Source organism: Anopheles gambiae, chromosome 3 (genome assembly GCF_943734735.2).
Source record: "Anopheles gambiae chromosome 3, idAnoGambNW_F1_1, whole genome shotgun sequence".
In the NCBI taxonomy this organism is placed as follows: Eukaryota; Metazoa; Arthropoda; class Insecta; order Diptera; family Culicidae; genus Anopheles; species Anopheles gambiae.
Window position 1 is genome coordinate 2,861,023 of NC_064602.1, and position 22,518 is coordinate 2,883,540.

At 52.7% G+C, this 22,518-nt stretch overlaps 1 protein-coding gene across 1 annotated transcript in view; it reads right to left on the reverse strand.

Annotated features, from left to right (window-relative positions):
- LOC1278031 (cadherin-related tumor suppressor) overlaps window positions 1–20,778 on the reverse strand; it is a 43,496-nt gene extending 22,718 nt beyond the window's left edge. Inside the window, exons 1-2 of the mRNA XM_061661712.1 lie at window positions 14,899–20,778; window positions 3,989–4,300 (exon numbers count right to left, since the gene is read on the reverse strand). Coding sequence (XP_061517696.1) covers window positions 3,989–4,300; window positions 14,899–20,262 — 5,676 coding nt within the window. The 5' untranslated portion in view covers window positions 20,263–20,778. The remainder of the gene's footprint in view (window positions 1–3,988; window positions 4,301–14,898) is intronic.
- Between the last annotated feature and the right edge of the window lie 1,740 nt (window positions 20,779–22,518).

A 22,518-nucleotide genomic window follows, 5' to 3' on the forward strand; every position in this document is an offset into this window, starting at 1 on the left:
CTATACGTTACTCCACCGCGCTCAGAAAGCGCTCGCAAAGAGGAACGACATTTTTCTATGAGACACACACACACGCGCGCAGACAAACAAAAACAAAATAAAAAAAGACGCGAAAGAATGCTTTGGCTCGATCCTCTAACCAGCGCGGGCTCACGCCAGGGGATGACACCATTGAGTACCAAACCCGCCAGCCAAACCGGACCGATGGGGACTAGGATGGGTTTTCGTTTGTCCCGCCGTGAACAGACCGCCGCCGAAAGGGATGGGGGAATAGCACAAATGTATAGGGGAGCGGGCGCGGATAGCAAAAGCAAAGAAAAACACTTTTGATCTCCATCTGCTTATTTATGATTATGATTATTTTTATTAAATCATTCCCAGTCGTGATTAAATATAAGTATGTCATTGTTGCTGCGGGTAGAGGGACCGAACACAAAAAAGAAAGAAACGAGCAATAGAGAATGAGAAATACGGCGAGGGGAGAGATACACCGCAACCGACCGACCGACGGGCAAGCGCAGAAAAAGGAAACCGTGAAGGATAAATGATTCATTTAAGTTTTCTTTGTTTAAATTAGATAGAATCGTAGATGAGCACCAAAGCGGGGAATATAGAAATATGCAGAAGGGAGGAGAGCACGAAAGGGGAAAGAAGGGAAAAGCGTGTGTGTGTGTGTGTCAATATACCTTGTTGGGTAGGTTTGGTCGTTTTGTGCTTAGCGTTTTGTCGAGTCTTAGGTGTGGTGTAATCAACCTACTCGAAGCCGAACTTAAATTCGATTGATAGACTTGAATTGGCTTGACGTTTTCAGTTTGGTGCCTTCTATCACGAACTCTGACAATTTCTCTTTTATCGGTTCCGCAGACGCTCGCCCGATCGCCCGACGGAATTAAGGGTCGAGCAATCTTTATTTGAATATTCATTTCATCTTTCAGAGACCGAGGCAAAAGGCACACGACCGACCTGTTGGGTCGTGCGTTTTCTCTCTCTCTCTCTCTCTCTCTCTCTCTCTCTCTCTCTCTCTCTCTTCCTTCTTGCTTTTATATGCAGCAATGTGTGGAAGGAAGCACAGCAAAAAGGATGATTTAGAGGTTGGCAGGCTGTCGCTCGCTGGCAAGTGGAATGATGAAGCAAGCCGGATCGAGCAGGCTGATAGGCGAATCACAAACACATAACGCCGTAGATCATCGTAGTCGATCTCGAAGCGAAACGATAGGAGTAAACCAGGCAAAACATACCCCAAATAGACAAACATACGCGCTTGGTACGAAAGTACAACACACGTATTCATTGTTACCACCACCACCACCACCAGCTCGTTCGAAAGAATCATACGGATAAGGCAGGAAAACGAGCTGGAATAACACCCTTTCACCCACCCCCTGCGTATCCCGACGGCGCGTTACAGTGCCAAAAAGCAGCAGCACAACAACTTCAAACTTATGGCTATGCTGGTGCGCGTTTCTTCCCCACCAACGGTACCACGGCACGACCCGGCCCGGGCCCCGCAACATATAGAGCTACGACTTATATTGATATGTTTTACCAGATTTCCATTTTGTCTATTCTCCGGTAAGCACGTTTGTCAAACCATGGGAGGCCCGTTTTGTGAGCCTGTTCATTAATTTGCCGTTCGCCATGGTTTCTCTCGCTCCCTTGCCTTTATTTCTCTTTCTCTTCCTCGCTCGCTTGCTGTCGTTCTATAATAAGTATGGCTAACATTTCTCCGTAGATTTGTCCGGATTTTATCCTATGCTTTGATGTAACTCGATCAGAGGTTTGTACGGGGACCAGAAATGATCTAGAAAATTTCGGGTTCGCGCTTGCAAATCTCTAATGCCCAATCTAATGCGGCTGCAATGTTTTGGGGGTACACGAAACCGTAACAACGTAATCAACGCTGTTTACATCTGCTCCGTCATCAAACCTGAACGCTCGCTCACGAAAGGGTGGGGAGGTAGCGTGGTCATATATTTTTCTTTTCAAAACCTCCTCCTCAACCACTACCACCTCCTCCGGTTGCGTTAATTCGCTTGTTCCCTCTGAGCAAAGCAGCACCACCGCGCACCACCAAACAATCATCGAAACTATTCGGTACATTTGCTTGATCTTGATCTCGCATTGGACAAAACGAACCTGGGCGCGATAAAATCTGCCGGTATCGTGCAGCATCGCGTCTGGCCGGGATAGGTCCCCCGGGCAGGTCGTGAGGAAAGGGAAGTGAGTGACTCACGGTCCTATGTGTGTGGAGACATCGCAATCCGTGGGGGTGCCCCTTGAAAAGGTGAACCTTAAATTTGTAGAACGTTGATCATTACCTAAGCCACCTCGCTCGATAAACAGAGGAGGGAGAGGAGGCAGCAGGAAGTGGTGAACGAACGAAAAAAAAAAACACGAATGATTGAGCGAAGCCTGAACTGTGGTCAGTTGATGGATAATCAGAGTTAGTTGGCTGGGGGGAAGTTGGTGTGTGAGTGTGTGGCGGATCTACAAATGAACATTTCATACACACACAGAACAGGCTACAGGAGGGAACGAACGGCCTGCTTCGTGATGTCAATCAAACTTTAATAATAAAAGATAACATATGTGTAAGCATAAAAAGGGGGAATGGGCGAGGGCAACGTGGCGGAGAACCAGAACCCCCGGGAAAGGGAACGTAAGCGAACGAAAAGAACTTATGGACAAAAAGGATCGGCAATCACGGGATGATCGGATGCGGTGTGGAATTCGAGTGTCTGTGGAGGTTGATCGGAAAGATAAAGAGCCTGCACGATCGGCTTGGGGTGTCCCGGTGGTGGTGGTGGAGAGAAGTTTCAGTTTATATGCACAATTTTCGGGTAATTTGTAAAACGACACAAACACACACACACTCATATATTAACAAACTATGACATGGGTTGGCTGGGTTTACTCTTTGATTCCTTGTACATGCTAATATGTTGCGTCATTTTACGATCGTTTAAAGCTTGTTTTCCCGTTCTTGAATCAAAATAGTTGGTTAGAACATTGCGGAATTAGGTTCAAAACAGGCTCTATAGCGTGCAGATTCGGCGACGGGCAGAATCGCAAGAAGTGAAGCACTATTTTGTGTATACAATATTTGTGAAAGTTACTTTCGGAGTGAGAAATACATTAGAAAGAAACTGAGTAGTGCAGAGAGCACGAGAAAGAGAGAAAGAGAGAGGGAGCTAGGGAGTGAAATTAAACAGCCAAAGCCCGTTCGTTCATTGGAATGCTGTTGGCAGTGGTAACCTTTGACCGCGCCCAAGAACTATCTGTGCCTGCTGGTTTGTGGGAACAGAGTGCTGAAAGGGACAGGTTGGTTAGCTGCTGCTGCTCGAGCCATTAATTCACAATCTCTTGATCTGGAGGCGAGTGTGTGTATGAATGCATGCATGTATGTGTTGGTGCGTGTCTAAACGATCTCGGTACTCTCTCTGCGCCTGGGGGGTGGTGTGCAAAGGATCGTATGAATATGCGCGCTGCATTCGACATGCGTTTTTAACGTTGGCCGGCGAGCGAGATGACTTTTGCGATTAAGTTGCATCCTCCTCGCATCAAGTGCATATCGCCGCTGGCTCGCTGGCTCGCTGGCTGCAACGCGTTCGATGCATTCAGGAATACGCGAAGAGCCGAAGGAATCTTTTTAATGCGTTTCGAATAAATGCGAACATGCAAACATGGGAGCGGGATAGCGCGAGAGACGGGGGGCCGGAAAAGCTTTTATGATTTTTCAGTAATCAATCAAACGCAAGCGCGCGTGAGTCAGAAGACGGGCCGAGAGTGGACGATGGACATTGCCAAAATTAGCTGCCGCGGGATGATGTTTGGCAGGCGGAATAAAACGTTCGAATTCGCTTCCATTTGGTGCCTTTTTGATGCCATTTGGTGGCCAGCCGGAAGTGGAGTGTGTGTGTGGAGGCACGGGACCGAGGATTCCAGTGCCTGAAGGTTTCCATGCCCAAAAAAAAAAAAAAGAACCTACCTGAATAGTGATCGTAGTTTCGGTGCTCTGAATACCGTCCGTCACACTGACTTTCAGCCGGTACGAGTCCTCCGTCTCGCGGTCGAGCGTATCGCGCAGCTTTAGCAAACCGGTTTCCCGCTCCAGCGCAAACTTCTTCGGCGCGTCTCCGTCCAGCAGCGCGTACTCCAGTTTTCCCAGCGTGTCCGGGTCCGTCGCGGTGATGCGCGCCACCGTCTGTCCGACGGCCAGATCCTCCGACACGCTGAATACCAACGGGAGGTTCTGGAACTTTGGCGGGCTGTCGTTCTTGTCCAGCACGTTCACTCGTATCTGTTCGGTATCGGGCGGGATGAGGGCGAGAAAGAAAAGGGTTGACGATTGGTAAATTAAATTACTATGAAAATGCATACAGCGAAATGGATGGATGTTAAGTGAAGAGTATAACAGTTGAGGTCAATTTGCAACTAAAAAACCTAAGTACGAGTCTTTCCAACGGTTTGCCCCTCTCAATGGGTGTCAAAAATCGAAGAAATTTAATTCAATTTGTTCAACGTTTTATCTGGAGAGGGGAGGGTTAACATGTTTGACGATCCTTTCACTGGCATCAGTAAATTATTTACGACCTTGACTCTCGATCTAGCACGATATAATGCAGCGATCAACGATTGGAGGGGCTCGGCAGCATCGTACAGAGGACTGCTGCTGTCGGGCATTTTGATTGGTGCAAAGTAGCGACACGGCGTTACCTTGCATTACCCACTGCAACGGGGTTTTAAGTTTTCAGCACAAATAAAATGCGCAATATAAATCCCTTTTGGAACGGAGCTGTAGGCAAATCAGACTGCAAAGAAAGGTGTGCAACACCCAACGACCCAAGAAGTGATTTAAGCACCAGCACACCACCGTGGCGGTAATCGGACGCGTTCGATTCGTATACGCCAAGACGACTCAAGTGGTGGAAAAAAGATATAATTTTAGCAGTCTCGTGGTTGTACACAAAAAAAAACAAACGGATTTCCTTGCAAATCTCCAAGAAAATGGTGTCTAACAGCCTTTAAAGTGCTGCATCAACACTTAAACAGAGAAACGGACGGGGAGTGTGTGTGTGTCAATGGTCCCGAGAGCGCTTGCAACAAAGTTGGCGAAGGCCAAGGCTGCATAATAGGTTGCAAAACAGGCGGCGACGGCGACATCGCAGGACTGTGTCTTTTCACACTGCCTCCTCGGCCCACAGCCGGCCAGCCCGAGCCCGAGCGTCCAGCGGTCAAAGCCGTGCTATGGCCATATTTAATTCACATCGCTCCGCACGCATCTTTCGGCTCGGCGGTTGTTACGGCTGACGTTTATTTTACGACTTCGCAAGCGAGAGACGAGGCTTTCGCAATAATGTCTGGTAAAATTATTCGCTCACTTTGCTGGCCCGCGCTGTGCGTGTAAGTGTTTTTCGTTCTCCCGACATTGTAAACCCGAGCAGGGCAGTAATAAAAGCATTCTTTTCATTCTCACCATTCAGTTCCGAAGTGGTTGGCGTTATTTCTGCGTCCAGATTGGCGACACCGCACTCAAAATGCTGCACTGCAAAATGCAATCGATCGACGATCGATACAGTGACCGGTTGTTTATCTTTCCGGATGTTTCCCCTTTTTATGTCAAACACATTTGCATGGTGGCGGCTGTAGTACCTGTTGCACCAAATGTAGCGCGCTTAAGTATCGTATCGCAAATTAAACGAGAGAGAGAGAAAAAACAAAGCACAACTATGCAAAGATAATAACAACACCTACTTGGAATGTTTCCCGTTGCTACGCTATTGGGCGCCCGCAGCATTGGTGTGGACTGTGTGCTGCTGTGGAGTGGTCTTGTTTTACTATCTATAACCGCAAGCGCAATGCGTACAGGCATGCAAATGGTGAAACATTAAAAAAATCTTTATGATAGCACATGAAACCAGCAGCAGCAGCAACTGATACGTTTGTCTCGTCAAGAAGCATCAAGTGTATGCCGGGTGGAATGATAAATCTGCAAATGATCGAGCCGGAGCCCCAGTGAATGTGATGGATGGAACTGATGGAGAACGTGCGAAACAGAGCCCGGTGTGTGTGCCTGTGTGTAGAACAGACAGGCAAAGGGGCATGTTAAAGTGCCACAGGACCAAGCCAAACTGTGTGCAACAATAACTACAAGCAAGACATTTCCAGCAGGAAGAAATTTTGCCATTGCATTGGGGCGGAATGGGCGCTGGCGATGCGCGAGCGGGTATGGGAGCGGAGTTCCCTGCGGGTCATGAAACGGACGAAGGATAAATGCAGCAGTGACGAATGAGACTGAAATTTAATGTTTGCGTACCGTCATCTCATGCGATTTTATGTTTACCGACCGAGCCCAACCGTTGGACGAGCGAGCCACACCGACCCGACCGACCGGCCGACCGGCCGGCCTGACTCAACCGTAGCTCCAGTTGCACCACACACACACATACACACACACTTCATCTGCATAGTGTGCAGCACTGAGCAGCGCGAAGGGTAGTGCTGGGGTCGGGCCAGGGCCAGGGCTCCGGCTCCGCACACACAGTGTCCAAGCGAGCAGAAGGGCACACTGTTGATCGAGCGCACCGCAGCAGAAAGGATGTAATGAGCCGGAGAGCCAAGAAGCGGCGGCAGCAGCAGAAGCACTGCACAGGCCCATGCAGCAGTCGGGAAGAAATGAGCCCCGGGAAATTTTGCTTTAATGTTGTGCTCTCTAAAACTGGTAAAATATCGAAACAATTACACATTTTTAAAGACAATTAACCTTGTCTCTTTCTGTCCTCTATCTTCGACTGCTTCTCCGTCTCTCTTTTTCCTGTTTTTTGTTGCTGTTATCTGGTCATGACGAGACTGATGTTGGAAGACTGGAATGTTGCTTATCTAGAATTAGCTAAAGAAGCAACTCGGCACTTGTTTCTGTCGGCGCAGAGTGCCATGGCGGTGTTGGCTTCTGTTATCGGACAGAAAGAAAGAATATTTAAAATTGATTTAAAATCAGTCCTACAAGACTTGTGCCACGAACTGAAATAGTGTACTGGGCATCATACATGCAGCATAACATTTGCGCAACCATTTTCCATAAAGTTCCAGCACCAATTGCTTTTGTTTAATGTGTCCCCTGCCCAACAATCTAACACGTTGGCCGTTTTTGGAAATAATTTCATTATTATGCTCTGATTATCGTCGACTGGCCGACCACAAAATGAGAGTTTGTACGTTCACCGCGCGAAACCAGTGTGCGTGTGTGTGCGTGCGTGTCTCCGTTCCATGGCCGTATTGGTAAAAACGGGGGAAAAAAGGGAAAATTAAAAATAAATTATCAGAACTTCTGGAATTACGGAAGCACAAAAAGGGCGGCAAGCAATAAACCCCTGCGCGCCTCTGTCTGTGTGTGTGTGAGTGCGTAAGTGTCTCGCATGCGCGGACCATGCAGAAGAAATCTGCAAGAGTTATAGGCAAAATTGAAACCCATTACCACCAGGGACCATCGTCCCTTTTGCCCCCGCTTGCATTGCTTGCACCGCGCAGCACTGAAGGTGGTAGCTGAAGGGCTCTTGGCCGAGCGGCCGGCAGCGGAAAGTATTGTCGAGAAAAGGAAGAAAGGCAACAGACAAAAAAAACAAGCGGAAACTCTTCTTGCAGTGCAGCGGGTTCGTGTTCGGTTGCGAGCGATCGAGCGAGCCCGGCGGTGCTGCGATGGACAGGCGAGATTTACACGATCTCTGTGTGCGAACGTCTGACGAACGGATGGCAAACGATTAAAAAAGCATGGTGAAGCAAACGATCGAAGGGCCCCGTGAACGCAACGCGACGCATGCTGCAGCCGAAAGCTTGAACCAAACGATCTCTAACAAAAAGCCACCACCCCAAATACACGTATGGGCATTGTTTTGAGGTCGTCCTTGTTTTCCGCGTCAAAAGTGCCATAGAAATTAATACGGAGGCGCGTTCGGGACAAAAACATCATTTCGGCAGCCGTTGCATTTATGACGGCGGATGAGTATGCAACCGTCCTGTCTGTGGCGTGAAAATAGCTGCTGGTTTGGCATTGATCATGGGAACATTCAAAGCGTGTGTGTGTCGAGTGTTCTTTTATGCTGCAGCTAAATTTTCCGGTGTCTTAAAGAAAGAAGCGGAGGATTCTAAACTTCAATGCCTCTCAAAAGCGATCGCAAACTGAACTGAATGGATGCAGTGGACGATGAAGATGGTGGAGTTGGTGGAGTTGGAACAATGATAAATGGAACATCGTTTCGCTCGCGGAATCCATTGCCGGCTGTCACTGCCGGCGCAAAATGTCACCGTGTCGTGGTGAAATCAAGCTCACATTCACTTCAAACGCTCGAGTGTCCCGTCTGCTAACCCCCCTCATCCCGACTCTTAGACGAGCGATTCTGGTAACGCACGGCCGCCGCCGCCGCCCTTGGTCATTACAAAGATCTGGGGTGCAAATTTAAGTGCACGTAAATTCAAACAACATCGCCGACCGACCGACCGGCGTGAGGGGGGGGGGGGGGGGAGAACGCACGTGTAATGTTTCGGCCGTGGTCGTCCCGGGGCTCGGTCGTACCCATGTCCCCCATGTGTGCTTAATTATTCCGAGAATTAAAGCGATGAGCGATGATGGTAGCGAATGCGTTTGGCCCACCATCAACGCGCGCAGCGGCGGTGGCGCAGAAAGAAGGAAATGGAATGCGACGTGCCGCAAGATGGGGGGGGGGGGGGAGAACGGGACGGCACGGTGGTGCGGCGCATGAGGCCGCCATGTCTAATGGGGCGACACGCCATCACTCATCGTCGTTAATACTGTCGCGGTTAGGAGAATGCGCCGAGTTGTTGAGGGAATTTCGAAAGATACCGGACCAAGATAGGGAGGAGAAAACGTAAAAGCATAAAATGGACCACAGCTTGCGAATTGGCATTCTTTGGTGGCCGACAGGCAGGGTAATGGGGGGTGCGGGGTGGCTTGCCGTTGTGGAGAAGGTAAACGAAGGAGGCAGGAGTTGCGAGCGGGGTCCAAAAAAGGACGGGTTTGTTGCGCCGATTCTCGTCATGCATTAGTGTCCGGTGCCTATGCACGGCCGCCGTGGGATGGATGGGGGTTTTCTTTTATTTCACCTACCTTCTTACGTAAGGGAAAGAAAAGGGAAGGAGAACGAGTGCGAGAATAACAGCATGAGGGAAAAGGAGAGGAATGGTGCCGGCTAAAAGGAGTGAAGGCGCTAGTGCTAACATTTAGAAAAGGGAGAAGCACACACTCTCACACACACACATACAGAGAGACAGTTAGGTAGTAAAACCAAGCGAGCTCTAAAAGTGTCTCAGCTGAAGCCGTCAAGATTTTGCACGGTTTTGGTGTTTTTACCTTGTGCCGTCGTTGTCTTGCTGCTCGGGGTCTGGCGCGACCAATCTAAGACCGCAAAAGGGCCGCAATGGCAGCAGCAACGGGCACTACTATTGCCCCACCATAAGAAATTGCCACGCTGTACACAGAGGGACACGCAACTAAAGCACCAAACTCTGAATGAGACGCGTGAAATTGGAGCCAAATTTAAATAAATTAAATAATCACGCACCGACGCAACACAGCGGCGCGCAGTACATTTGTCCGCCAGCACTGAGATATCGCACTGATTGTGTGTGCGCGCACGCAGTGTCCCTGTGGAATTTGAACCTACCCTCCTCAGCTAGCTGATACCGCAACCAGCAAACTATTTCAAAGTTGGTATGGAATAGTGAAACGAAAGCGACTGGAAGCTGGATCGCTTCCAACTTCGGCGGTTCGGACCCAAAATTGCCCCGCCGATGGGGCTTGTCTCGGTACCCACCGGGAAATATGACATTACACCCGGATGCAGCGCGCGAGCTCGCTTTGGAAAGGGCGTACGAGGGGAGGGCGGAAAAACACAACACCAAACCCACTACTACTACCGCTACTACTCCCCGAAAGGATCGAGCCGGGCGTGCGCACCTTCCAGAGACGGTTGAGAAATCGTATCACTAAGAGCCGCGTCGCGTCAATCGTTAGAGCCCTAAAACCAGGGGGGCGCGGGACACTGATGGTCTACTGTTACGATAGCCGGCTGGCAACTTTCACTCACCGGCAGCGCAGCGCTCGAAAATACATACATTTCAATTAAAGGTACATACTTTCAATTTTAGCGTTACGTGCTGCGCACTTGGTGTCGTGGATCGTGGAAATCGTGGCTCCCGGCAAACGGCCCAGGTTGACTGCCAGCCAGCGTGTTTTTTTGCTGCTTTCGTTCTCTTCCTCTGCTCCTCCGCAGCTCGTGGTTGTTGAGATTGAGTGCGGCTGGGTTGTCATGGCCGATGCCGCCATCTCACAACACACTCCCCACATTTTTTGTCTTCCCTTTGCTTCCGTAGTGGCGGCAGGAGCTTTTTTTTCTGTGCATCTGCTCTCAACTACTCTTTCGATGTGTGTGGGGTTTAGTACCAATGGCTCAAACCACTGTGTGTGTTTGATTTTTTGCGTCGTTTCCCTTTTATGCTAATTTGAGTTATTGATACTCGCGTCCCACGATTTGTCGGCTGGATGTCGCAAACAAGTCGCTTTGGCGTCGCTTTGAGAACCGTAGAAAATAGATTCCTGCTCCCGTGGGTACGTTTAATTAAATCACGAATCAAACTACCCTTTTCCCTGCTGCACGGCGCGGGTCTCACGGTGGGTGCGTTGGGATGATCGGGTTGGCAGCTTGGAGGAGGAGACGTTCGTTAGCGGGTCCGTCGGGATGCCCAAAAAGTCGGGACGGAGAGACTCACGCCAGTCTGCCAATATTCCCGAAGCGCGCGCGCGCTCCGTTGAGATAGTTAAAAATTTATTCGTTCGAAATTAGTGCCCTCTGCTTGCTTGGGCAGTCCGTCGTCGTCGTCGTCGTGTGTTAGCCATCTTGTAAAAATCCATCCCTGTATGCGTTTCGCTTTTGCGGTGCAGCTTTTCTGCCCAACCGGACACCAAGGCAAGTTTGACAAGCTGTATGAGCGCCAAACGAAATGCGGCTACTATGCGGCGAGCCTCAACACGAACACGTTTGGAAAAAGGACCTCGCGTACGGTTCGCTCATTCGCCCGGGAGCCACTCGGGAGCACGCGGATGGTCGTGGAAAAGACATGAAAAAATGTACTTCTCGCTCGCGCTGGCCATCAGCTTATTCAGCCCCGCCGCTCCCGAAACGTTAAGTGCCACGTTTGCGATCGCAAGCACGAGTTTGGTCAATTTTGGGGATCGGGACACACGATCAGCCGCCAGCAACAGCAGCACCGAAGCATCCCGTGTGCTGGGAAAAGGGAAGCAAACAGGATCTTCCCTACTTAGCATTCACGTCTCATAAAGCATTTAGTCGAACTGTTTTATCATAAGAATACTCTTTTTTTGAAATATGTTGATGCGAAACGATTTTATGACGATGTTGATTGATCTAAGGAATTTTCCATCAAAGGAATCTCCGTACCAATTCTGCTAGTGGTTGTGCCAATTTCAACGCTTCGCGCATTGCTGCGCCCCAACGTGTATGCGCAGCGTATATATGCGTGGTGTGTAGCCGCCCCATGACCTCAATTTTGAGCTCCCCTCATCCCTCTCGATTCGACCGGTGTTAGATTCGCACATATTCATGTGTGTAAAGTTTTCCAATCGAGCCCAATTCCGAAAAAAAATCCCCCGATTGATTAGTGATGACATTTGCATTGGAAACAACATCGTCCGTCATTTTCCGGGCATAAATCTTGACTTTCTATCGGTGATTTAAAATTTGAACAGAACGAACATTAAAGTGAGAGGGAGAGGAGCAAGAGCGGCTTCAGGCGAGGTACCGGGAAGGCACCAGGCATAAACCACAGACCAACGACGACCATTGCTCTCTCTCGCTCGGCCTGCCCTTCACCGCAATCAATGGCCAAATGATGCTCCGGGCCGAATGATGGGCGGCCAAAGAAGAAGAAAGCGAGGAGATAGAAGAAACGTAAGAAAACCGTTTCCATTGGTACGCTGACTGCTGCTGCTGCCGCCCCGCGGTCGGTGGAGCAATTTGAGGTTGGGATTTATCGGCGGTTAGACACTCGTTAGGAACCTCATCTTATTTGATTCATCGTTTGTGCGCGGGTTGTTTGCGTATCATATTTAGAGAGCGGTCGAGAGCCGGCCGAAAGCACGAAGACGGCCGGTGAATGTCCGACGCCTTCTGGTGATGCAATGCGGAAACGTGAAAGTATCCGCAATTACTCCTTTTATTAGCTTGCGCAACAGGATCACGCCTAAAAGCGCTCCTCACCCCGATCCGCTATGCTAGATAAGTTGAGTAGTGACGTCTTTGCTGTAGTTTCCAACAGCATCCCTGAGTGGCCATTGATGTTCTTAAGGCTTGGATAGCAAATTCCTTAATATAATTGGAAAAAGAAACCCCGAACAGTGTCACCGAACAGTTGGGATGAAGTGCGGATGAAACAAAACATCTAACTGAAGAAGGAAACTGTTTGCTTAGAAAATCTCCATCTGTTCAAAGGTTTGGCATGTGAAACGAAGCTCCGAACGACTGCTCTTGCTGCAATTTCATTCCAGCTTCCTACATACACGAACGCTTGTGTGTGTGTGTGTGTGTGTGTGTGTGTGTGTGTGTGTGTGTGTGGATTGGGCAGCGAAGGCAGCTGAGAGGAGAAAATTTTGTTAAATTATTCAAATTGAACATCGTTTACCAAAAACAAACGATAATTACTATCGATCGAGAGACCTAGCGAGTTTCTGGCCAGCGTTGGCTGCGCCTCACTGCTCTCGTGCAGATTGCGATCATAAACGAATAGAATGCTTATTAGTGGTGGTGGCCGGTCGGTCGGTCAGGTAGGCACAAGCCCTCCCAATGTTCGCACACGGAACCACCTTCTCGTGCATTTGACTATTCCTGTCGATCTTCAAATTCCAAACACCGAACCGAACGGGGTTGTGAAATTGAGCACACATCGTGGCAGTTGGCGTTGGCCGTTTTTTTGTGTGGTTGTTGTTAGGTACCACATCACTACCATGCTTTGGAGGAGTGATCGAAATTAGTTCAGGAATAATGATCGAGTGCTTCTCCGTTCGTTCGATCATCGTGGGTTGCTGGCTGAATGGAAGTAACGGCGTTTGGAGCCACGGCTCGTGTGGGCATGAGGTTTTTTGTGTTATATTTGGCCACAATGCTGAGCGTTGTGCGGAAAGAAGGTTGAACAATTATATTTTCGTCGGGCATTAAAGATGTGATTGTGATGTGAATTTCCTTTATTCGACCTGGTACGAATGATGCTTCTAACGATTTGCAGCGTTGTTTTTGGCTATGGCTGTCTGTCCGCAAAACGTGAATCGAATGAACCTGAATGGCAAACAATTGACCATTCTTAACTCTTTCCACTTACTCTGAGAGGAAAAATCCATACGACCGAGGGAGAGGCGTGTGCAAGCTTGTGTGCATGAAACGCTCGATGAAAAATGCATCTCCACCCTTGGAAAGCAACCGATGCAACCACAATTGCAGCCGATGCTCGGTGCTAGAACAAAACACTACGCACACCGGGTGAAAGGGAACCGGGCGCCCGATAAAAGTGCGGCCCAGCGCATTGTGCAGGCAGAGGAAAAGAGATTGTAACCGTATCTCTCTGCGGGGCAGAAACCATGCAACCGCCGGGAAGTGTGCATTCTTTAATATTTTTCCCTCGCACAAAAAACACCTATAATCTGGCGTCATAATACCTGCCTAGAAGCGATGCGAATATGTTATGCAGCTAGTCATTTTGGTTCTCATTATTTATCACGAGGATCGGATACCCACCCGCAGGGTGGTATGCCAAAAAGTGGAAAACACAATGTTGTTATGTGCTTCCCAAAAACTGCCCAAAAGTGTGTGGTGCACTTGCGTGAGACTGTGTGAGTTGTTCAAGGGGGTCAGGTTTCGATTGCAATTTGCCTACCCAGGTTCGTCGCTTGTGCATGTATCGAATTCTTTTCCGACACTGTTTGGCACCGTAATTTTGAGCGATTTGGCGCCCATGTCATCGACAAATGGAGTCCAAAAAAAGAGAGGATTTTCTCATATTCAATATAATCATTCATCTCATTAGATTGTTACAAGTAAATACAGAGATACAGAGAGTGAGTAATAATGCTTAGTATTTAATAAAGCTCTGCAAAGGAGCTGTACATGAAAGAATCTCGTGATTCTTGTCGCACCTTCAACAGCGATGAAATGGTGATGATTTACGTTTGAAACCTAACCTGGTGATGAAGATGATGATGATGAAACCCCCACTGAAATAGCAACGAGAACTACACTAGGGCGTACGCAGCAGAGATCTACCCACAGACAGAATCTCGTTAATGAGTGTGTTCGGAAGGTGTCTCGCTTATCGGGCGTACACCATCAAGAAATATTTGGCGAGGAAGTTGCAACCCGCCGGCAACCCAAGCGCAGGCAGCAGGTGGGTGTAAAACAATGGGGCTGGGAAAAGCTTAGTCAGCTTAAAAAAGCGAGCCATAATCGTAAATAGCGATTCAGCCTTCGCCCCGCGTAGGGCAATCAAATGTGTACGAATAAATGTAAAGGATCGTAAAGTCTGGCCGAAAGATGCGCGCAAGATAAGCGCGACATTAGCATTAGAGCTTCTCCCCTGCCTTTACGAGCATAGGAGGGGTTTTGCCGTGCGCCTTGTCAAAGCGTGATTTGGCAGGTTGATTTAATTAGGGCGTAATTTCTCTATCACACTCCTCCCGAGAGCCGGGGGCGCCGACCATTTAGATACATATTCACACTTTGCGTGGGTAGAGAGAGAGTTGGTAGATTATCTTATCCCCGTCGTTATTCCCATACTCTGTTACCCCTCTGTCGCTATCAAAAGAACACAATAGCTACTTACCCGGGTGCTGGTTGTCCTGGGCACGGTACCGACGGCGACGGCGTACACCTCGACGTCGTAATGCTCGATGCCAGCTTCACGGTCCAGCTCGGCCGCGGTCGACAGAATGCCCAGCTTGGTGTCGATGTCGAACAGCCGGTTGACCTGCCGCCCGTTCGTGCCGGACGTGACGTTGGTGACGTAGTACTCGATGTCCGACACCGAGTTCAGGTAGGCGGAAACCGTCAGAATACTGGTACCGATCGGTTCGTTCTCCGACACGCTGCCCGACAGGTCCTTCTTGGCGAACACGGGCCCCGAGGAACTGCTGCCGGGAGCGCCCGTCGTCAGGATGGTGATGTACGCGTCGCTGCTTTTGCGCTCCGCCTGCACGGCCTCGTCCGTCGCTCGGACGGACAGTTGGTAGCGGGTGTCCGGTTTGGGGATCGGCTTGCGCAGCGTGATCACGCCCGTGGTGCGATGCAGCTGGAAGATGTCCGTATTCCCACCGATCATCTCGTACGTGACGAGCCCGTTCGAGCTCGAGTCGGCGTCCTGCGCGTGTATGCGCATAATTTCGCCCATGGCACTGTCGCGCACCGGCAGAATGGCAGCATTCATCGACACGAACACAGGCGCATTGTCGTTCACGTCCTCCACGATGACGGTGACGAGCTTTTCCGCGGAAAGTCGCTGTGCCGGTGGGGCGGCCTGGTCGGTGGCCAGCACGGTGAGCCGGTACGTGTCGATGGCCTCCCGGTCGATCAGGTGCAGCGTGTGAATGACGCCGGTGGTCGGATTGATGCCAAAGTGGCGCTCGCCGTCCCCGTCCTGCGGGTCCTGGTGGGCGATCTCGTACCGCACCTTGCCGTTCAGGCCCGAGTCGGGATCCTCCGCCGTGACCGTCACAATCGGCGTGTTGAGTGGAATGCCTTCGCGAATTTGCCGCACGATCGCGGTGTTCGGGAAGGCGGGCGGGTTGTCGTTAGCGTCGATCACGTTGACGGCGAACAGGATGGTGGTGGCCAGCCGTGGATTGCCCCCGTCCGCGGCCGAGATGTTGAGCGAGTAGCTCTGCGTGTCCTCGTAGTCGAGGGCACGGTGCAGGTACAGTGCGCCCGACAGCGCATCGATGTGGAACGTGTCCCGCCGGTTGCCGGCCGCGATCGAGAAGGCAATCTGCGCGTTCGCTCCCAGGTCCAGATCGGTCGCGCGGAATCGCATCAGCTCGGTGCCGATCGGGGTCGTCTCCACGATCGCGATTTGGCTCAGCGTCTGCGTGAACTCGGGCGCATCGTCGTTTTCGTCCAGCACCTCTATCGTGACGGTGGTGGACGCGCTCAACCGGTGCTGCTTGGAGGCATCGTGCGCCACTACCGTCAGTCGGTAGGAGGCCGTCGTTTCGCGATCCAGCGCTCGGGCGAGCGTTATTTGGCCGGTAGAGTCGTCGATAGCGAATCGCTCCGCCCGGTTCCCTTCGGAGATGTAGTAAAACACGTCCCCGTTCAGTCCTTCGTCGGCGTCGTGGGTGTAAACGCGCACCAGCTGCGTGCCGATCGAGGCGCCCTCGGAGATCTGCACCCGGTAGGGTGCGCGCACAAACACGGGCGCATTGTCGTTGACGTCCGTAATAAACACCTTGATCTTGACGCGATCCCTCAACCGAACGGCACCATTGTCGGAAACGGTTGCTTCCAGCGCGAGGAAGCTCTGACCGCCGAGCGCTTCGCGATCGAACGAGCGGCGCGTGCGGATGAAACCGTTGCGCGAATCGATGCTGAAATCCTCCTCGCGGTCCTTCCCGCTGGCCGACGATCCTCCCGCCGACGACGTGGAAGACGTCGAGGAGAGTGTGTAGATCAGCTCCGCATTGCGTCCAATGTCGCGATCGATCGCCGTCAGCTTGCCCACAAACGTGTCGGGCGGCTCGTTCTCGGCCACGCTAAACACGAACGTCCCGTTGGTAAACTGTGGCGCGTTGTCATTCTCGTCGATGACGTGCACAATCACCGGCACGGACGAGCTGCGCGACACCGGCCGGCCCTCGTCGGCGCACGCGATCGTCAGCGCGTAGTAGTCGCGCTCCTCGCGATCCAGCGCGCTGCGCACGAACAGGTAGCCGTCGGGAAAGATGCCAAACTTGCCGTCCACGTTGCCCTCCACGATGGCGTACGAGATGCGCCCGTTCGGGCCGACGTCGGCGTCGGACGCGGCCAGCGCAAAGAAGCGCGAGTTCACCGGCATCGACTCGAGCAGCGACGTCTCGTACGAGGTGTGATCGAACACGGGCGTGTGGTCGTTCACGTCCTCCACCGTCACCTGCACCGTGGTGCGTGTCGTCAGCGGCGGGCTGCCTCCGTCGGTGGCACTCACCTCGAGCGACAGAACGGTGCCCGGTTCGACACCGATCGAGCGGTTCAGGTAAATCACCCCGCTCGTCTCGGCGATGCGAAACAGACCCTCCGGATTGCTGCTCAGCCCGAACCGCACCTGGCTGTTCGCGCCCGTGTCCGCGTCCTTCGCCTTCGCCACGTACACCTCCTGCCCGACGGCCGCATTTTCCGGCAGCCGAATTTCGTCGTGCTCGTAAAGAAAGGCCGGCGCATTGTCGTTCACATCCACGACGGTGACGTTGACGGTCGTTTCCCCGTAGGCGAGCCCGTTCCGTGCCGCCACCGTGAGCCGGTACAGTGCGCGCTGCTCGCGATCGATGTGCCGTGCCGTGCTGATCACACCGGTGCGCTCGTGTATGCGGAAGCTGGCGGCCGAGTCGCCCCGCACGATCGCAAACACCACGTTGGACGAGCCGGCGGAGGCCGAGCCGGAAGCTGCAGCCCAGCGCGTGCGCAGCTGGCCCACCTCTCGCTCCTGCGGTGACTTTTGTCGCCGCTCCAGCCCGTTGTCTTCCAGCAGGCGAAAGTCGTACCCTGAGGGGGACGGTGCATCAAACCCAATCTCCTCGACGAGCGACTCCTTGACCACCTCGACGACGGCGTCCTGGTCGGCCCGCCGCCCACCACGATCTTTGCAGCCGACAATCACTCGATGGACCGGCTTTGGTGACTTCTGCAGGCTGGACCGTAGCGTCAGCGCTCCCGTAGTCGCATCGATAGCGAACAGAGCGGCATCAGTGGTCGGACCGCCGACCAGCTCGTACTGCACGATCGCATTCTCACCCTCGTCCCGATCGGTGGCGGTCAGCTGCGCGATCAGCGTACCCTCCGGAGCGTCCTCCGCCACCTGCACAAAGAACGCGCTGGGATACAGCTCCGGGCTGTTGTCGTTGGCATCCTCAACCGCGATGCTGACCGTAGCGCTGGACGATTGCGGCGGCGAACCATGGTCGCGGGCGATCACCACGAGCGTGTAGGCCGCGACCAGCTCGCGATCGAGCGCCCGGCGCGTTGCGATCTGTCCCGACAGTGCGTCCAGCTCGAACGTGCCCGGATAGTTGCGCTCCACGCTGGGGTGAAACGAGTACGTGATGCTCCCGTTCGTCCCCTGATCGTGGTCCACGGCTGCCAGCGAGACGACGACCGTGCGCGGTGGTGCCGTCTCGCTGAGCGTCACGTTCAGCAGCGGCTGCGCAAAGGCCGGCGCCTCATCGTTCTCGTCCAGTATGGTGACCTTGAGCTGGGTGTGGGCCCACTTCGGATTGGGCCCCCCGTCCCGGGCCGAAATGCTCAGCTCCACGTGCCCGAGTACCTCGCGATCGAGCGGCGCCCGTGTCGTGATCAGACCGGAGGCAGGATCGATCCGGAACCACTGGTCCCGGTTGCCGGCCACAAAGTCGTAGAAGATCTGCGCATTCACGCCGGTATCCTCGTCCGTGGCGGTGATGCTGGCTACGTACGTCCCCGGCGGGGCCAGCTCGCTCAGCACGGTCGAGTACTCGGACTTTTCAAACACCGGCTCGTGATCGTTCACATCGTTCACGTGGATGATGAGGTGGGCGGTGGCGGTGCGGGGCGGCGCACCCCGGTCGATCGCGACCACGGTGAGGTTGTACTTCCCGATCTCCTCCCGATCGAGCACCCCGTTCACGCGCACGATGTAGAAGCTGGGCGACTTCTCCAGCCGAAAGTGTTGCAGATCGTTGCCCGCCACGATGCGCAGGCTGGTGTCCCCGTTCAGGCCCTCGTCGGCGTCCACCACGGACACGGCCGCCACGACCGACCCGTTCGCCGCGTTCTCGTCCACCGTCGCGAAGCTGCCGGTCGGCGGGAAGTACTGGAACCGTATCACCGGATCGTGATCGTTCGTGTCCACCAGGTTGACCGTGACGTAGGTGCGGCCGTCCTGCCGCGGCGTGCCGTGGTCCCGCGCAAACACCGTAAACACGCAGCTCTTCGGGCAGCTCCGGCCGCCCTCGTGGCAGTTCTGGTGCGGGCAGGTCAGCTGCTCGGTCGTCGCAATCACGCCCGTCTCCGGGTCGACCGTGAACTGCGTCTCCGCGTCGGCCAGATAGTACGTGATCTTGCTGTTATCCCCCAGATCGCTGTCCGACGCCATCACCTGCAGGACGGGCGTCCCAGGCAGCACACTCTCATTGAGCGACACGATGTAGTCGCTGTGGTCGAAGATCGGCGGGTTGTCGTTCACGTCCAGTATCGTCACGTTCACGCGCAGATAGCCGTACCGGGCCGGCTCGCCGCCGTCCCGGGCCGAGATGTTGAGCGCGTAGAAGCCGCGGCTCTCCCGGTCCAGCTTGCCCGTCGTCTCGAGATGCAGATAGTACACGTCCCCGTTCGGGCTGGTGGTAACGGCGAGCCGGAACTTTTCCTCATGGTTGCCCTCCACGATGCGGTAGTCGTCCGTGACGCCGTTCTCGCCCGCGTCCCGATCGGTGGCCGCATCCAGCAGCAGCCGCGTCCCGGTGATGGCACTCTCCGAGAACGAGACCGCGATCGTGGGCTCCGGAAACTCCGGCGCATTGTCGTTCACGTCCAGCACGGTGATGCGCACCTCGATCGGGTACGTCGGCTGGCTGGACAGTATCACCAGGTCGTACCGGTCGGCCCGCAGCGCCTCCCGGTCCAGCACGGCGTTCGTCTTGATCTCGCCCGTGCTCGCGTCCAGCACAAACTCCCGCGGCGGCTCGTTGAACCGATAGGTGAAGCCCGGCTTGGTAGGGATGTAGCCCACCACCGTGCCCTTCGCCTCGTTCTCAAACACATTGAACTGTACGCGCGTCTCCACCGCCCGCGACTGCATCGCCCCGTCGCTCGAGGAGCGACGCCGCGGCACGATCACCACGCCCGGACCGGGCCCCGGCCCCGGCCCGGGACTGTGCGCACCCACCTGCTCGATGGCGGCTGCGGCCAGCAGGCCCAGCGTGGCCACCAGCAGCCAACACATAATTTTCACCACACTGGCACAATACATTTTCCTTCCCCTTCCTTCTTCACTTGCTGCACTTTCCTAAAGCTTTGCTACAACACGGAAGGGACGACACCCGTCTCCTTCCTCCTCCTACTCCTCCCCACACTCTCTTCCCTGGATGCTAGGATTTTGAATTCTTCACTCGGCGGCGGCACCTCTAGGCACCTTTACGCGTGTGTTAGTCAGGTGCGTCATAATATTGCCAAAATGTTGCTAAACCGATGCAATGCTGCGGCACATTCGCTCGGTTTGCTGCTACTCGTCATGCTACTACTGCGGCCTGCCATAAGGACTCGCATACTACCACGCGCACACGGACGATAACGCTAGCGACACTGTCATCACGCACACAACAATTGCACTATTTGAAGCTTAAAATACACCAGCACACACACACACACGCACACTTGGTAGGGAAATTACGGCACGCACAGACTCTAGCCTAAGTTGATTGAGCACTTGAAGTTATTGGCAACGTAGTTGATTCGTATCTGCAATTCCACAAGGTATGGGGATTATCTGAAAATAAAAGGACAAAAAATCTATTAGAATAGTGTGTTAGTGTGTGGGTAATTATTTCCTTTTAATGGTTTGCTTGTTTGGTTTGATTTCGACTGTCTTCAACCATATTATAAGCGACAAATTCAATTAGTCAGCACTAGGCACCTATTTGCTGGCTTAAAACGAAAGGCAAGAGAAGGACGGGTAGAGAGAGAGAGCGAGAGGCAGCTTTTCTTCCTGCAACTCACGCTAACGAACAACAACAGCGCAGCGAGCAGCATAAATTCATAATTATAATAAACAAGACAGCAGACTCTTCCCTCTCTCTCTCTCTCTCTGTCTCTCTCATCGCCGTGCCGTGGCCCCACACAACACCACACGCACTCACACACATAGGCACATAATATTTCGATGTATCTAATTTTTTCCGGTCCCTTCTCCTTCTCGGCATTCGTGGCTCGTGGCCGGCCGCTGTGTGGTATGGTGGTATGTCAAGAGTCGCCTAGCCAGAGCAGCATCCTCTCACTCTCCACCCAGGTCACCCGGGTTGCTGCCATTACTACTAACTCTTCTCCCATGAATGTGTGTATGTGTGTGTTTGCCGAGTGAAGTTTGCCCTTTTTGCTCCACCGTCGTCGTTCGATATAAACGGGTCGACTCGAAGCAATCGACGACATAAGGCCAAATGTTTCGAGTATGATGCTTAAAATGTTAAATCCCCATTTCAAAGAACAAACTACTTAAAATCCAACATTAGTTGGGTATAAGTCGAAAGCTAAACATATTTGAAATGACTGAAGCTGAACAAATCTCTCAAATGCAACCTTGCTTTTTTCTCGTTTCAGAACAATTCATACAAGAATTATGAAAAGATCATCATGATGCCCGAACACCCTCCTCCTGCAGCATGGAAACGGAACCACATTTTCTTAGCAGCCAAGACACACTTCGTCTTCGATCACCAGGCGTGGAGCCGATACATGCAACTATGAAACGGGCGCATAATAATTTCGAAATAGCTGGAAACTTGTTTCGCTCGCGGCTAGACAACCCTCCCGCTGCCGCAGCGAAGGCGCTGGCGATATTGCTGCGCGGCCCAGGCCGAGGCTCAATCTGTTCGATGGAGATTTTTCTTCCCTCGCTCGCATTCCTGCGCCACTGCGCGGGGAGGGGGAGAGGAGGCTGGTGCTGCTGTTGCTGCGGTGAAGTTCACCACATTTGCAAAAGAAGGCACACCGAACACCGAATGGAATGGAGGAGCCGACGAGGAAGATTGTCGCTCGAGCAGTTGGTGGGGAGCACTGGCTCTCTCGCTCTCTCTCTCTCTCACTCGCACAAGCAGCAGGAAAGCTTCTTAAGATCTCGGGTTCTGACTATTGGTTGAACTTTGCTGCCCTTAGGGTTGGTGGTGAAAGACAATCGACACCAACACCACGGCGCAACCACAGCAACAGCAGCACGGTGGACACACAAACACAACGGAAAAGAGCCAGGCAGCATACAACAGAGAGCGCACACAGCGCAAGACGCAACAGCCCGCGCAATCTTTTCTCTGCCCGCAAACCCGATCTTGCCTTTTACGTCGTCCTGGTGCGATTCTTCTCTCGCTCTCTCTCTCTCTCACTCTCTGTTTCCCCCCCGGGCCCCGTTGAACAACGACGATGACGGCGGAGGCAGCGGTGGTGGCGATCGCGGTTGACCAGCATTTCTATATTAAGCGATACAGGTATTTACTTCATCATCATATTTTTAATATAT